This window comes from Ranitomeya variabilis, chromosome 8, assembly GCF_051348905.1.
Source record: "Ranitomeya variabilis isolate aRanVar5 chromosome 8, aRanVar5.hap1, whole genome shotgun sequence".
In the NCBI taxonomy this organism is placed as follows: domain Eukaryota; kingdom Metazoa; phylum Chordata; class Amphibia; order Anura; family Dendrobatidae; genus Ranitomeya; species Ranitomeya variabilis.
This window is the reverse complement of record NC_135239.1, coordinates 3,611,160-3,627,788: the sequence shown is the minus strand read 5'-3', so window position 1 is coordinate 3,627,788 and position 16,629 is coordinate 3,611,160. Positions and strand designations below refer to the sequence as shown.

Sequence of the window (16,629 nt, the reverse complement as noted above, 5' to 3'; positions counted from 1 at the left end):
CACATGTCAGGTGTCAGGTCCCCGTTAGTTGGCCATACACATGTGCCCGATGCTTCCTGGGGTTGGCACATGTCAGGTTCCCGATAGTTGGCCATACACATGTGCCCAATAATTCCTGGAGTTGGCACATGTCAGCTGTCAGGTTCCCGATAGTTGGCCATACACATGTGCCCGATGCTTCCTGGGGTCGGGACATATCAACTGTCAGGTCCCCGTTAGTTGGCCATACACATGTGCCCGATGCTTCCTGGGGTTGGCACATGTCAGCTGTCAGGTTCCCGATAGTTGGCCATACACGTGTGCCCGATGCTGCCTGTGGGGTCGGCACATGTCAGCTTTCAGGTTCCCATTAGACGGCCATACACATTAGACCTCGGTCTCACTCGTGATTGTGTGACTCTCCTGACTGCCCTATTCTCGGCCCAGCCGAGTGCTCATGTGCGCTTTTGATAGTGCTGCTCCAAGACTCCCCTGTCCCCTCAAGACTTCTTTCTAAGACAGACAAAAAGATAAGCTACTAACATTCAACAGGCCGGATCCCTCTCTCCCCAAGATTGTGTGGTGGAGAGTTGTGAAGCCCCAGAACATTAGACTTTTAGCCGCTAATGGTGGCTTCAGCAGACTTTTATGTGTATGGGTGCCTTTCTTTTTGTTGGCCGTGGATGTGTAATGGGGTTTTTGTTGGACCTTTTCGTAGGTCTTTGAAGGGGGCTTAGATTGTTCATGATCTTTTAATGAACTTTATGCAGTGATTTATTAGTGGTGTCCTCCATGAAATATCCTCCCCTATGACTGAATTCCTGCCGTTCTCATTGGCTGAGCGCCCTCTGGGCACATGATGGGCTTGTATTTAATGACTTGTGCTTGTGTAACGGTGTATCCTGTCCATAGCCTTAGGAAGGACGCCTACGAGATAGAGGTGCATCGAATACTCAGGTATGTTGTCTCCGTACTCTTACTTTGGCTCTGGACGCTTGGTCATCTTGTGCTCATAATGGCTGTGCTTTTAGTGAGGCGGAGGTGCTGGATCACTCAAAGAACCCTTGTGAGGACTCCTTCATCCCGGATACAGAAGGCAGGACCTACATCATGTATATTCGCATGGAGCAGGAAGCAGATTTTACTACCTGGTCTCAGCTGGCGAAGGTGCCTGCCCCTCTACCACTGATACTGCTGTACAATCCGAGTGCCCCTGTACCACTGATACTGCTGTACAATCCGAGTGCCCCTGTACCACTGATACTGCTCTATAATCCGAGTGCCCCTGTACCACTGATACTGCTGTACAATCCGAGTGCCCCTCTACCTCTGATACTGCTGTACAATCCGAGTGCCCCTGTACCACTGATACTGCTGTACAATCCGAGTGCTCCTGTACCACTGATACCGCTGTATAATCCGAGTGCCCCTCTACCACTGATACTGCTGTACAATCCGAGTGCCCCTGTACCACTGATACTGCTCTATAATCCGAGTGCCCCTCTACCACTCATACTGCTGTACAATCCGAGTGCCCCTGTATGGGCTCATTTCCACTGGCGAGGAAAACGGACGAGTGCAATCCGATAAAAAATCGGATTGCACTCGGACCAATGTTATTCAATAGGTGTCTTTTCATTTGTGATATTTTTCTCAGCCGAAATCGGGCTGAGAAAAAAATCGCAGCATGCTGCGATTTGCTGCGAGTCTCGGACGAGACTCGCCAATGCAAGTCAATGGGTGCGAAAGAAAAAACGGACGGAATACGGACCATCCGTATTCCGTCCGTTTTTTACGGATACATCACCATTCCGTGGCCTAGAACACTGTCCATGGTCCTGTAAATGACTGTATGAAAATAGTTGCAGAGAAATAAAACGGATTGCATACGGATGTAAAACGGATGGTGCGATTAAAAATCGCATTGCACTCGCATTACACTCGCATGACAATCGCATACGCTACATCCCTTTTTTCGGGCCAGATTACGGACCGATTTGTCTCTTGCCAGTGGAAATGAGCCCTAACACTGATACTGCTGTATAATCCGAGTGCCCCTGTACCAGTGATACTGCTGTACAATCCGAGTGCCCCTTGTCACGATCCCTTAACCGTTGCCACCAATTGTCACGGATTGGGGTGACTTTAGACCAACAGACGGCTATCACATGTGCAGGGGGGCTTATCTTACTTATCCCTCCACTGCCACAATGTGATAAAAAAAAAAAAACACACACAAGGCTATTGACCTCTTAGTTTACAGCAGTGGCCTATTTTAAGTATCCCACTGCTCTTCCACATACCATGAACTGCAGGGAGTTGTGTATATCCCGCTTACAGTTCCACTTAAACCTTGCAGCTCTCTGGCGCCCCCCTTACTCTCAGGTCAGATTAGGTACTGCACCTAGGGTAATTAGTCGCCAGAAAGGCTGCCTGCTATGTACTGGCTATTGGGCACGCTGCAGCGACGCGATAAACTACTCCCACTCAGGCAGGAACAATAATTATCAATGCCGCAGTCGCTGCAATGTCACCCAAAGGCCTGCACACTATCGCTGCCACCAGCTTCGATTAAACGGGTCCGAAGCTAACCCAAAACAGTAGCGTAAATTCCCTTCAAGAGACAGGGTACGCTTTTAGAGCAGGAGAACGAGTCTAGTATTAATTATTATACTCATAAAGTTTATGCAGTGTTTATAAAAAGTTCTATAAAGATGTTGCAAATGAGACAATTGCAAATATGTACAAGGTAATTATAACATAAAGAGGATTAAAGGAGAAAAGATAACACTCACATGTTCTTAGTTCATATCAGTTCAGGCAAAAACCATGCTGGTGGGCGGAGCTCCCAAAAATCCCAATGCATGAGGTACAGCTCTTCAGATCAGACTCACATGTTCTTCCAGCGGCAGACTGACTGCTGGAATCCGGCCAAAACAGTTATAGCTCAGCTTGGTGACATCACCAAAAAGGGCTGGCTATCCCAGACCCTCCTACCTTTTCCATCTGACTAAGTGTAAGCTAAATTTTCTAAGACTTGTAATTCCGCTACCGAACATGTCATAGTCCTAACAAAACCAGCATTCATCTCGGATTAACGTGGGCTTTCTAATGAGATCAAATATGTCCTATTATTTACAGAGCAATCCCTACTTCTTCACCAGATGGAGTTAGAAGCCCGTGCTTAGAGTGATGGATAGATCCTCCGATGGACTTTGCGAATATATATTTTCGTGTTCTTAACTTAAATGGTTTGCCTAATATCTTACAAAAACCAAACAAAGAACTTTCATGGATTCTAGAAGTTTCTAGTCCAGTTATAGCTGGACAAGAGCTTACACGGCAGGAAATGCCGGTCGTAAATACCTTGGCTCTCATAAAACCCCCACACTCTCTGAGAAGGAAAGCTAAATCCTGAAGTAATGGGAAGGGGGGGTTTTGAACCCAGTGTCTGCCATGTGTTCTTGGGGACCATGGTCAGAAGTGCAAAAATCCCTCAGCTGGTGCTAACAGGCAGAGAAACTACTACTTATTTTATACATTTTCCTCACACCTCCCCCTTCAGGTGTGCGCTACGGAGGCAGGACCTGATGGTTCTCCTCCATGCGCACCTCAGCAGGTTCACCCTGGCGGGACAGTCCATCTGCATTCCCATGCTTCCTGCCCGTTTTGTGTTCAATGATGAAGTCAAATTGCTGAAGGGCAAGGCTCCAGCGTAGCAACCTGCCGTTGGTTCCACACATGGCGTTTAGCCAGAGCAGAGGGTTGTGGTCAGTCACCACAGTGAAGGGGCGACCGTACAAGTAGGGCTGCAGGGCCCAGGCTATGGCAAGGCACTCCTTCTCGATGGTGGAGTAGGCCACTTCCTTCGGCAAAAGTTTCCGGCTCAGGTACAACACTGGGTGCTCTTGGTCCTCCGAGTCAACCTGGCTGAGCACAGCACCGAGGCCAAACTCGCTGGCGTCAGTCTGTACCAAGAACGGTCGACTGCTGTCGACTGCTTTCAACACAGGGGCGTTGCACAGTGCGGTTTTCAACGCCTGGGAGGCCCCCTCACAGCCATCTGTCCAGTTGACGATGTGGGGTAGCTTCTTCCTGGTGAGGTCCGTCAAAGGTTTTGCCAGGTTACTATAGTGCTGTACGAAGCGCCTATAGTACCCTGCAGTGCCCAGGAAGGACATCACCTGTTTCTTGGTCCCAGGAGTGGGCCAGTTCACGATCGCGCCCACTTTCTCAGGCTCTGGCTTCAGGGTGCCTCCGCCTACCCGGTGCCCCAGGTAATGGACCTCCCTCATGCCCATCTGGCACTTTCCCGGCTTGATAGTCAGTCCTGCTCGGTGAATTCGCCTGAGCACCTCCTCGAGATGCTGCAGGTGTTCATCCCAGGAGGAACTGAAGATGGCAATGTCATCTAAGTACGCCACTGCGTACTTCTCCAGTCCCTGAAGCAGGAGATTGACCATCCGCTGGAAAGTGGCAGGGGCATTCTTCATGCCGAAGGGCATGACCGTGGACTCGTACAGTCCGAAGGGTGTGATAAAGGCAGACTTCTCCTGTGCCTCGGGGCTCAGGGGAATCTGCCAGTATCCTCGACTCAGATCCATTATTGTTAGGTAATCTGCGCCAGCTAACTTTTCAAGCAGCTCCTCGATGCGCGGCATTGGGTGCGCGTCAGCGGCTGTAATGGCGTTGAGCCCCCTGTAGTCCACGCAGAACCGGGTGGTCCGGTCCTTCTTTGGCACGAGAACTACAGGTGAGGCCCACGCGCTCTTTGACTGTCGAATCACCCCCAGCTGTAACATCTCATCGATCTCCTGGCGCATAATCTGCTGCACCTTGTCAGAGATTCGATAGGGTGTTCGCCGTAGTGGGGCGTGATTCCCGGTGTCCACCTCGTGGACGGCTAACTCAGTCCTTCCAGGCCGGTTGGAGAACACGACCCGGAAGGGTTCCAGTGTGGTTTGCAACTGCAACCGCTGTGGTTCATCTAGCGAGGCGCTTACCTCCACGTCCTCAATGGACCCACCGGCCTTGGCTTGGGCCAGCATGTCCAGGAGGGCGTCTTCCTCCCCGTCTTCAGGCAAGCTGGAGACCGGTAGGACGAAAGGTTCACGTTCGTGATGAGCCTTCATCATGTTGACGTGAAAGGCCTTTCGTCTACCCTGAGCGTGGTCAAGCGTGACCACGTAGGTGACCGGGTTGAGCTATTGGTGGACGACGTATACGGGCCCTCCCAGGCTGCCTGAAGCTTATCTGTTGGTACGGGGACCAGCACCCACACCTTTTGACCCACGTGGTAGGTCCGCTCCCGGGCATTCTGGTCGTACCAGTGCTTCTGATCAGCCTGAGCCTGCGTCATGTTGTCATGCACCAACTGCGTCAAGGTCTGCATCTTGTCACGGAAGCACATGACATACTCCACTATGGACACTTCAGAAGGGTTCAGCTCCTCTTCCCAGGATTCTCTTACCAACCCAAGGGGTCCCCGTACTCGCCTGCCGTACAGGAGCTCGAAGGGGGAGAACCCCGTCGAGGCCTGCGGAACCTCTCGGTAAGCGAACAGCAGGTGTGGGAGGTACCGCTCCCAGTCGCGCCCTTGTGTCTCAACCAGCATGCGTAGCATCTGTTTGAGGGTACCATTGAAGCGTTCACACAAGCCATTGGTCTGTGGGTGATACGCCCTCGATACCAGGTGCTTCACCTGCATCCTCTTACAGAGAGCCTCCATTAGGCGAGACATAAATTGGGTCCCTTGATCAGTAAGCATTTCCCTGGGAAACCCTACACGTGAAAAGATGGCCAACAGGGCATCCGCCACCTTATCTGCCCTAGTTGACGACAGAGCTACTGCCTCTGGGTACCGGGTAGCGTAGTCTACCACAGTAAGGATGTATTGCTTTCCAGAGCTGCTGGGGACGGCCAGCGGGCCTACAATGTCCACCGCGATCCTCTGGAAAGGCTCCTCTATCACTGGCAAAGGGATCAGGGGAGCCTTAAGAGCAGGCCCCGCCTTCCCCACTCTTTGACAGGTGACACAGGAGCGGCAGTAGTTTGACACATCTGTCCCCATCTTAGACCAATAGAAGTGGTGAGACAGCCGGGCCTTTGTTTTGCTGATCCCCAAGTGTCCAGCTAGCGGGATCTCATGGGCAATCCGTAACAACTCACCCCGGAATTGCTGCGGGATGACCAGCTGTCTTTCCCTCAACCACTCCTTTTGTGATTCTCCGGGTACTGTCTCCCGGTACAACCTTCCCTGTTCCCAGAACACCTCCTTATCAGTCTCGGAGAAGGGTGTCCCGGCGAGTTGTCTCAAACTCTCTAGGCTCGCATCTGTGTGCAGAGCAGCCTGAAACTCCTGGCTAGGGGAAGCCAGAAGCGATGTCAGGGTCCCTTCCCCACGGAACCCTCTGGGACCTGCTCTGGGTCCACCTCTGGTTCAGTCACAATGATGACTGAGGAGGGTCCGGGAGGCAGACAGTTATCTGCGTTCCGGGCACTCTGACTGCGGGTGACAGCAGCTACGTAGGCTGTCTCCCCGGGGGTTTCTACAGACCCATCAGCCGACGCTGCTACGGGTTCTGCCTCCCCATCCACCCCCATTACCTCAGGAGCATTGCTACTTATGGGCCAGTTACCTTCCTTGGTGGCACTGGTCAATTGCATGGCATCACCTTCCTCACGGTTCCCATGTATCTCCCCATTTCCGGTAGCACCGACACTTGCCCCTGCTAGGGGTTCCTCAGCCGTCTCACTCCGCAGAGCAACGTGGCTGAGCACTCCTGTACCTATGGACACATCAACTTTCACAGAAACATCATTATCAGATACAGTTGGCACAGGTACAACATTTTTACCATCAATCCTAGGGAAAAAATGGTTATCAGATGCATCATTACTAGATAAAGCATGGTCAGGTAACACATGCGATCTCTCATCATCATCAGGGTTAACGTTACCCTCATTAGTAGATTGGGGAGGGGTGTCAGGGACGTAGTATGCAACCAGCCTCCCCAAATCAGTCCCCAACAAAACATCAGTGGGCAAATTATCAGATTGCCCCACTTCCTTCACCCCACTCCCGGCACCCCAATCAATATAAACCTGGGTCATCGGTAAGGGACAGCTGATGCCCCCAATCCCAGTGACAGTTAGGGTTTTCCCTGGAATGATTTCTTCAGGAGCCGCCAGTTCGGGTCGGATGAGGGTTCGTTCAGCCCCGGTGTCTTTGAGGCCTGTAGCAACATGGCCTCCCACCGTGACGTGCTGTACGTTGTCACACACCCTCCCAACCACACAACCCACCAAAAGAACTGCTGCATTAGGCCCTTGGGCCTTGGCTGGGGGGTTCTTCTGCTTGCCTGGACAGTTGGGACTGATATGACCAGGCTGCCTGCAGTGGTAACACTGGCGAAGTTCGGTGGTAGGTCTGGTGCTGTTGGCCACGGGGACAGGACCTCTGGAGTGTTGGCTGGCAGGGGTACTGGCGTTGGATGCAGGCTTACCCCCTCTCCAGCTGGTGGTGACTTGCTTCCGCACTTCCGACCTACGGTTGGCCTCATAGGCATCGGCAATCTGCGCTGCTTTCGTCACGTCTTTGGGTTCTCTGTCCATCACGAACTGTCGCACCTCAGCTGGGCAAAGATGGAAGAACTGGTCTTTGATCATCAGGTCTCGCAGCTGTGCAAAGGTGGTCACTGACAGTCCTTGGGTCCATTGGTCAAAGTGGGTCCCCAGTCCATGCACCACATCACTGTAACTGTCGTGTGGGCCACGTTGGAGGGTCTGGAACTTCTTACGGTACACCTCGGGTGTAAGCTGGTACTTGGCTATGAGGGCCTGCTTGATGGCCTCATAGTCACCATCTTGTTCTTGAGGGAGGGCAGCAACGCCTCCAGAGCTTTGCCTCTCAGCCCTGGTGTCAGGTATCGTGCCCATTCTTGTGTAGGCAGCTGGTACTGCCTGCAGGCTTTCTCAAAGGCCCGCAGAAACGTGTCCAAGTCCCCATCCTTTTCCATAACAGGAAAGTGGTCGGGCCGGGGCTTTGGTGTCTGAGCGCTGCTGGGCTCACGGCTCTGGGCGGTGGAAGGCGTCCCCCCCTGCCGGAGCATCTCCAGTTCATGTTCTCGCTGGGCTTGGCGCTCAGCTCGCTGGGCCTCTCGCTCGGCTCACTGGGCCTCTCGCTCGGCTCTCTCTGCCTCTCGCTGGGCTCGGGCCTCGGCCTCCTGCCGGTATTGCTGAATCAGCTGCCGACGTCCCTCATGGTCGTCAGCGGGGAATTCTTTCAAGGCTGCCTGCAGGTGGGGGTCCAATTCGCCCGGATTGCTAACGGGGCCAGCATTCAGTGGTTGGACCTCAGCTGCAGCACCATGTTCGCTGGTGCTGGCTTCTGCGGCTTCTGGGCTCTGTGAGTGGTCTAGAGCGGCTTCCCATTGCATCAGGACTGCGACCAGTTGGCTTTTGTTTTTGCTTGCATAGTCAATGTGCTGTGACTTGCATAAGGCAACAAGGGTGTCTCTGGTCTGCTGTTCATAAAAGGCTTCTCCCAGCCCAATCATGGTTGCCAAATAAAAGATAGGATAGAAAAACGAAGAGAAAGGGAGGGGATAATTACCAGTACACAATTGTCTCACAACTAATAAACACTGAGTTCGTTCTCCAAACTTATTTGCGCAGAGTCCTCGCAAGAACTTTCTGCAAGTTTTTAGTGAGAGGAATGATTGCTCAAACCAAATCACTAATGCTCTAATATCCCACCGCCTTGCCACCAATTGTCACGATCCCTTAACCGCTGCCACCAATTGTCACGGATTGGGGTGACTTTAGACCAACAGACGGCTATCACATGTGCAGGGGGCTTATCTTAGTTATCCCTCCACTGCCACAATGTGATAAAAAAAAAACACACACAAGGCTATTGACCTCTTAGTTTACAGCAGGGGCTTATTCTAGGTATCCCACTGCTCTTCCATATACCATGAACTGCAGGGAGTTGTGTATATCCCGCTTACAGTTCCACTTAAACCTTGCAGCTCTCTGGCGCCCCCCTTACTCTCAGGTCAGATTAGGTACTGCACCTAGGGTAATTAGTCGCCAGAAAGGCTGCCTGCTATGTACTGGCTATTGGGCACGCTGCAGCGACGCGATAAACTACTCCCACTCAGGCAGGAACAATAATTATCAATGCCGCAGTCGCTGCAATGTCACCCAAAGGCCTGCACACGGTAGTGCCGCCACCAGCTTCGATTAAACGGGTCCGAAGCTAACCCAAAACAGTAGCGTAAATTCCCTTCAAGAGACAGGGTATGTTTTTAGAGCAGGAGAACGAGTCTAGTATTAATTATTATACTCATAAAGTTTATGCAGTGTTTATAAAAAGTTCTATAAAGATGTTGCAAATGAGACAATTGCAAATATGTACAAGGTAATTATAACATAAAGAGGATTAAAGGAGAAAAGATAACACTCACATGTTCTTAGTTCATATCAGTTCAGGCAAAAACCATGCTGGTGGGCGGAGCTCCCAAAAATCCCAATGCATGAGGTACAGCTCTTCAGATCAGACTCACATGTTCTTCCAGCGGCAGACTGACTGCTGGAGTCCGGCCAAAACAGTTATAGCTCAGCTTGGTGACATCACCAAAAAGGGCTGGCTATCCCAGACCCTCCTACCTTTTCCATCTGACTAAGTGTAAGCTAAATTTTCTAAGACTTGTAATTCCGCTACCGAACATGTCATAGTCCTAACAAAACCAGCATTCATCTCGGATTAATGTGGGCTTTCTAATGAGATCAAATATGTCCTATTATTTACAGAGCAATCCCTACTTCTTCACCAGATGGAGTTAGAAGCCCGTGCTTAGAGTGATGGATAGATCCTCCGATGGACTTTGCGAATATATATTTTCGTGTTCTTAACTTAAATGGTTTGCCTAATATCTAACAAAAACCAAACAAAGAACTTTCATGGATTCTAGAAGTTTCTAGTCCAGTTATGGCTGGACAAGAGCTTACACGGCAGGAAATGCCGGTCGTAAATACCTTGGCTCTCATAAAACCCCCACACTCTCTGAGAAGGAAAGCTAAATCCTGAAGTAATGGGAAGGGGGGGTTTTGAACCCAGTGTCTGCCATGTGTTCTTGGGGACCATGGTCAGAAGTGCAAAAATCCCTCAGCTGGTGCTAACAGGCAGAGAAACTACTACTTATTTTATACATTTTCCTCACACCCCTCTACCACTGATACTGCTGTACAATCCGAGTGCCCCTGTACCACTGATACTGCTGTACAATCCGAGTGCCCCTCTACCACTGATACTGCTGTACAATCCGAGTGCCCCTGTACCACTGATACTGCTGTATAATCCGTGTGCCCCTGTACCACTGATACTGCTGTACAATCCATGTGCCCCTGTACCACTGATACTGCTGTATAATCTGAGTGCCCCTGTACCACTGATACTGCTGTACAATCCGAGTGCCCCTCTACCGCTGATACCGCTGTATAATCCGAGTGCCCCTCTACCACTGATACTGCTGTACAATCCGAGTGCCCCTGTACCACTGATACTGCTGTATAATCCGAGTGCCCCTGTACCACTGATACTGCTGTACAATCCGAGTGCCCCTCTACCACTGATACTGCTGTACAATCCGAGTGCCCCTATACCACTGATACTGCTGTATAATCCGAGTGCCCCTGTACCACTGATACTGCTGTACAATCCGAGTGCCCCTGTACCACTGATACTGCTGTACAATCCGAGTGCCCCTGTACCACTGATACTGCTGTATGCTGTATAATCTGAGTGCCCCTGTACCACTGATACTGCTGTACAATCCGAGTGCCCCTCTACCACTGATACCGCTGTATAATCCGAGTGCCCCTCTACCACTGATACTGCTGTACAATCCGTGTGCCCCTATACCACTGATACTGCTGTATAATCCGAGTGCCCCTGTACCACTGATACTGCTGTACAATCCGAGTGCCCCTCTACCGCTGATACCGCTGTATAATCCGAGTGCCCCTCTACCACTGATACTGCTGTACAATCCGAGTGCCCCTGTACCACTGATACTGCTGTATAATCCGAGTGCCCCTGTACCACTGATACTGCTGTACAATCCGAGTGCCCCTGTACCACTGATACTGCTGTATAATCCGAGTGCCCCTGTACCACTGATACTGCTGTATAATCTGAGTGCCCCTCTACCACTGATACCGCTGTATAATCCGAGTGCCCCTGTACCACTGATACCGCTGTACAATCCGAGTGCCCCTGTACCACTGATACTGCTGTACAATCCGAGTGCCCCTGTACCACTGATACTGCTGTACAATCCGAGTGCCCCTCTACCACTGATACCGCTGTATAATCCGAGTGCCCCTGTACCACTGATACCGCTGTACAATCCGAGTGCCCCTGTACCACTGATACTGCTGTACAATCCGAGTGCCCCTGTACCACTGATACTGCTGTACAATCCGAGTGCCCCTCTACCACTGATACCGCTGTACAATCCGAGTGCCCCTCTACCACTGATACCGCTGTATAATCCGAGTGCCCCTGTACCACTGATACTGCTGTATAATCCGAGTGCCCCTGTACCACTGATACCGCTGTATAATCCGAGTGCCCCTGTACCACTGATACCGCTGTACAATCCGAGTGCCCCTGTACCACTGATACCGCTGTATAATCCGAGTGCCCCTCTACCACTGATACCGCTGTATAATCCGAGTGCCCCTGTACCACTGATACCGCTGTACAATCCGAGTGCCCCTGTACCACTGATACCGCTGTACAATCCGAGTGCCCCTGTACCACTGATACCGCTGTATAATCCGAGTGCCCCTCTACCACTGATACCGCTGTATAATCCGAGTGCCCCTCTACCACTGACACTGCTGTATAATCCGAGTGCCCCTGTACCACTGATACCGCTGTACAATCCGAGTGCCCCTGTACCACTGATACTGCTGTACAATCCGAGTGCCCCTGTACCACTGATACTGCTGTACAATCCGAGTGCCCCTGTACCACTGATACTGCTGTATAATCCGTGTGCCCCTGTACCACTGATACTGCTGTACAATCCGAGTGCCCCTGTACCACTGATACCGCTGTACAATCCGAGTGCCCCTGTACCACTGATACTGCTGTACAATCCGAGTGCCCCTGTACCACTGATACTGCTGTACAATCCGAGTGCCCCTGTACCACTGATACTGCTGTATAATCTGAGTGCCCCTGTACCACTGATACTGCTGTACAATCCGAGTGCCCCTCTACCACTGATACCGCTGTACAATCCGAGTGCCCCTGTACCACTGATACTGCTGTACAATCCGAGTGCCCCTCTACCACTGATACCGCTGTACAATCCGAGTGCCCCTGTACCACTGATACCGCTGTACAATCCGAGTGCCCCTGTACCACTGATACTGCTGTACAATCCGAGTGCCCCTGTACCACTGATACTGCTGTATAATCCGAGTGCCCCTGTACCACTGATACCGCTGTACAGAGTGGCCCTTTTTGATTCTCGCATATTCAGGCCCCCTGGATCCCACACTACCACATTGCATGTAGGGGTCACATTGTGATTCCACTGTGTTCTCTCCTGAATTCCCTCCCTGGTCGCTGTTAGGACCTCAAATTCAGTGTAAAGATGACTTGTGCTCTGGAATAAAACTGTTCCTTTCTTTTCGATTCTTAGTGCCTGCACATTTGGGACCTTGATGTTAGAGGAAATCATAAGGGACTTTGGCGGATCTTCAGAAAGAAGAACCATTTCTTTGTAATTGGGTTTCCTTCCTCACCTTACTCGTGAGTATCAGGATTTCCTCATGCATGAGTAAGACCATGAGTCCACTCAATGCCCTCAGTATGAAGTCTAGATACCAGAATGTGTCTAGTGTGAGGGTGCAGGGACTCCAGGGTCAGTCTGAAGTCCAGGTAGCAGAATGTGTCTAGTGTGAGGGTGCAGGGACTCCATGGTCAGTCTGAAGTCCAGGTAGCAGAATGTGTCTAGTGTGAGGGTGCAGGGACTCCAGGGTCAGTGTGAAGTCCAGGTAGCAGAATGTGTCTAGTGTGAGGGTGCAGGGACTCCAGGGTCAGTCTGAAGTCCAGGTAGCAGAATGTGTCTAGTGTGAGGGTGCAGGGACTCCAGGGTCAGTGTGAAGTCCAGGTAGCAGAATGTGTCTAGTGTGAGGGTGCAGGGACTCCAGGGTCAGTGTGAAGTCCAGGTAGCAGAGTGTGTCTAGTGTGAGGGTGCAGGGACTCCAGGGTCAGTCTGAAGTCCAGGTAGTAGAATGTGTCTAGTGTGAGGATGAAGGGACTCCAGGGTCAGTCTGAAGTCCAGGTAGCAGAATGTGTCTAGTGTGAGGGTGCAGGGACTCCAGGGTCAGTGTGAAGTCCAGGTAGCAGAGTGTGTCTAGTGTGAGGGTGCAGGGACTCCAGGGTCAGTCTGAAGTCCAGGTAGCAGAGTGTGTCTAGGGAGAGGGTGCAGGGACTCCAGGGTCAGTCTGAAGTCCAGGTAGCAGAATGTGTCTAGTGTGAGGGTGCAGGGACTCCAGGGTCAGTCTCAAGTCCAGGTAGCAGAGTGTGTCTAGTGTGAGGGTGCAGGGACTCCAGGGTCAGTCTGAAGTCCAGGTAGTAGAATGTGTCTAGTGTGAGGGTGCAGGGACTCCAGGGTCAGTCTGAAGTCCAGGTAGCAGAATGTGTCTAGTGTGAGGGTGAAGGGACTCCAGGGTCAGTCTGAAGTCCAGGTAGCAGAATGTGTCTAGTGTGAGGGTGCAGGGACTCCAGGGTCAGTCTCAAGTCCAGGTAGCAGAGTGTGTCTAGTGTGAGGGTGCAGGGACTCCAGGGTCAGTCTCAAGTCCAGGTAGCAGAATGTGTCTAGTGTGAGAGTGCAGGGACTCCAGGGTCAGTGTGAAGTCCAGGTAGCAGAGTGTGTCTAGTGTGAGGGTGCAGGGACTCCAGGGTCAGTCTGAAGTCCAGGTAGCAGTGTGCTAGTGTGAGGGTGCAGGGACTCCAGGGTCAGTGTGAAGTCCAGGTAGCAGAGTGTGCTAGTGTGAGGGTGCAGGGACTCCAGGGTCAGTCTGAAGTCCAGGTAGCAGAATGTGACTAGTGTGAGGGTGCAGGGACTCCAGGGTCAGTCTGATGTCCAGGTAGCAGAATGTGTCTAGTGTGAGGGTGCAGGGACTCCAGGGTCAGTCTGAAGTCCAGGTAGCAGAATGTGACTAGTGTGAGGGTGCAGGGACTCCAGGGTCAGTCTGAAGTCCAGGTAGCAGAATGTGTCTAGTGCGAGGGTGCAGGGACTCCAGGGTCAGTCTGAAGTCCAGGTAGCAGAATGTGTCTAGTGTGAGGGTGCAGGGACTCCAGGGTCAGTCTGAAGTCCAGGTAGCAGAATGTGTCTAGTGTGAGGGTGCAGGGACTCCAGGGTCAGTCTGAAGTCCAGGTAGCAGAATGTGTCTAGTGTGAGGGTGCAGGGACTCCAGGGTCAGTCTGAAGTCCAGGTAGCACAGTGTGTCTCGTGCAGAGTCCTGTTTTGTTTTCTCTACCACTTTCCTCTGATTAGTGGAGGCCATGTTGGCTAGCTTGTCTTATTGCTGCTGATTTGGCTGCAGTGTCCTGGGTTCGGGTCACTCACTCCCGTTCAGCCAGAATTGGACACTCATCGGCCATATCATGTATGAGCATAGACAGTGAAACGAATGAAGTAGTTTTCGCCCCTATGTGAACATAGCCGTGCAGTCTCAGGACATCCATTATTCTGGGTCATACATTGGGAGGTATCTGCATCGTGAACATGGCTACGTGTCTGTTTTACACTGGGTGGTCTCTGCCTGCACTTCCAGGTATGAGTCACCGGAGGTGTAGAGATGTCACCGGAAGTGTAGAGAAGTCACCGGAGGTGTAGAGAAGTCACCGGAAGTGTAGAGAAGTCACCAGGGGTGTAGAGAAGTCACCAGGGGTGTAGAGAAGTCACCGGAAGTGTAGAGAAGTCACCAGGGGTGTAGAGAAGTCACCAGAGGTGTAGAGAAGTCACCGGAAGTGTAGAGAAGTCACCAGGGGTGTAGAGAAGTCACCAGGGGTGTAGAGAAGTCACCAGAGGTGTAGAGAAGTCACCAGAGGTGTAGAGAAGTCACCGGAAGTGTAGAGAAGTCACCAGGGTTGTAGAGAAGTCACCAGGGGTGTAGAGAAGTCACCGGAAGTGTAGAGAAGTCACCAGGGTTGTAGAGAAGTCACCAGAGGTGTAGAGAAGTCACCGGAAGTGTAGAGAAGTCACCAGGGGTGTAGAGAAGTCACCGGAGGTGTAGAGAAGTCACCGGAGGTGTAGAGAAGTCACCAGAGGTGTAGAGAAGTCACCGGAAGTGTAGAGAAGTCACCAGGGTTGTAGAGAAGTCACCAGAGGTGTAGAGAAGTCACCGGAAGTGTAGAGAAGTCACCAGGGTTGTAGAGAAGTCACCAGGGATGTAGAGAAGTCACCGGAAGTGTAGAGAAGTCACCGGAAGTGTAGAGAAGTCACCGGAAGTGTAGAGAAGTCACCAGGAGTGTAGAGAAGTCACCGGACATTAGAAAGTTTTGCTTCTCACCATTAGTAACTGGTTTGTTCTATGTTGTAGAAGTAAGAAGCCTCCATCTGTGACCCCCATTTACTTGGAGCCTCCACCCAAAGAAGATGCTGCTGTTGCTGGCGTTGAGCAGTCCTGACCTCTGTCCTGTTGCGTATTTTTGGTGTCAATCTTGAGGAAAGTCTCGTGACATTTACACTTGTCACCAGAACTTTTGCTTGTAGCATTTTGTTTCTGGACCATTTTGTTTTTCACTGGAAGCCGTGTGTTCCAGAACAAGACCTCTCGGCTCTCATCCAGAGGACGAGTAGAACCTCATCAGATTACAGACTTCTCACACTCTTATGGATAAAGTGGGAAATTGACTGATTCTGCCCTCGGCTCTCTGCTGTGAGGATGGCGTCTCTTCTCCTGACATCGATTCACTATTGGGGATGATTTCTACCAGTGCCTTATTCCTCGGAGCAGTGATCAATCGGAAGGTTCCCGACTCTCCTGAGCCCCGTCGGTCCCTCACGTTGATGCTCAGTTACACCCGTGTTGTGTGTCCTGAGATGTAGCGTGACTGAGGGATGCTGGAAGGGTTTGTTAGGGAGGACCTTTTCAGACTGAGTGTCCTCCAATGATCACCTGGGGGCTGTCCTATCACTGGGGGTATTCTTGTCTGTCGTGGAGGGGTCTGACATGCTGGGGGGTCACAGGGGACTCTTGGTCCATTAGTGTGGCTGGGTCCATGTTTGTAGCTTTACGGTCTCCACCGATATCCGTCTGCCACTGTAGTGTGCGTCTGACCTGGGCCCTGAGTGGATTTTCACTGGTTCTATAAATCAGATTTGCTTTGTGTTTCTCTCACCTTGTTATGGATCCCTCTATTCCAGGTTACATGGTCCTTGTTGGTTCCCACATTTATAAAGAGTAATGTTAAATTAATAGAATATACTAGAGAATAAAGCAGGGCTCACTATTAATTAGGATCAGAATTACAATATCATAGTGCATACACAGACTACTCGTTCACAGACTATACACATAGAACCCCTATTTTTCAGTCACCCATGATGGCACCAT

The 16,629-nt window shown here is 51.3% G+C and overlaps 1 protein-coding gene across 1 annotated transcript in view; it reads left to right on the top strand.

The window, feature by feature from the left end:
* POMGNT1 (protein O-linked mannose N-acetylglucosaminyltransferase 1 (beta 1,2-)) overlaps positions 1–16,413 on the top strand; it is a 131,746-nt gene extending 115,333 nt beyond the window's left edge. The window contains exons 19-22 of the mRNA XM_077278903.1: positions 892–936; positions 1,011–1,146; positions 12,702–12,811; positions 15,613–16,413. Coding sequence (XP_077135018.1) covers positions 892–936; positions 1,011–1,146; positions 12,702–12,811; positions 15,613–15,700 — 379 coding nt within the window. The 3' untranslated portion in view covers positions 15,701–16,413. The remainder of the gene's footprint in view (positions 1–891; positions 937–1,010; positions 1,147–12,701; positions 12,812–15,612) is intronic.
* The last annotated feature ends 216 nt before the right edge of the window (positions 16,414–16,629 follow it).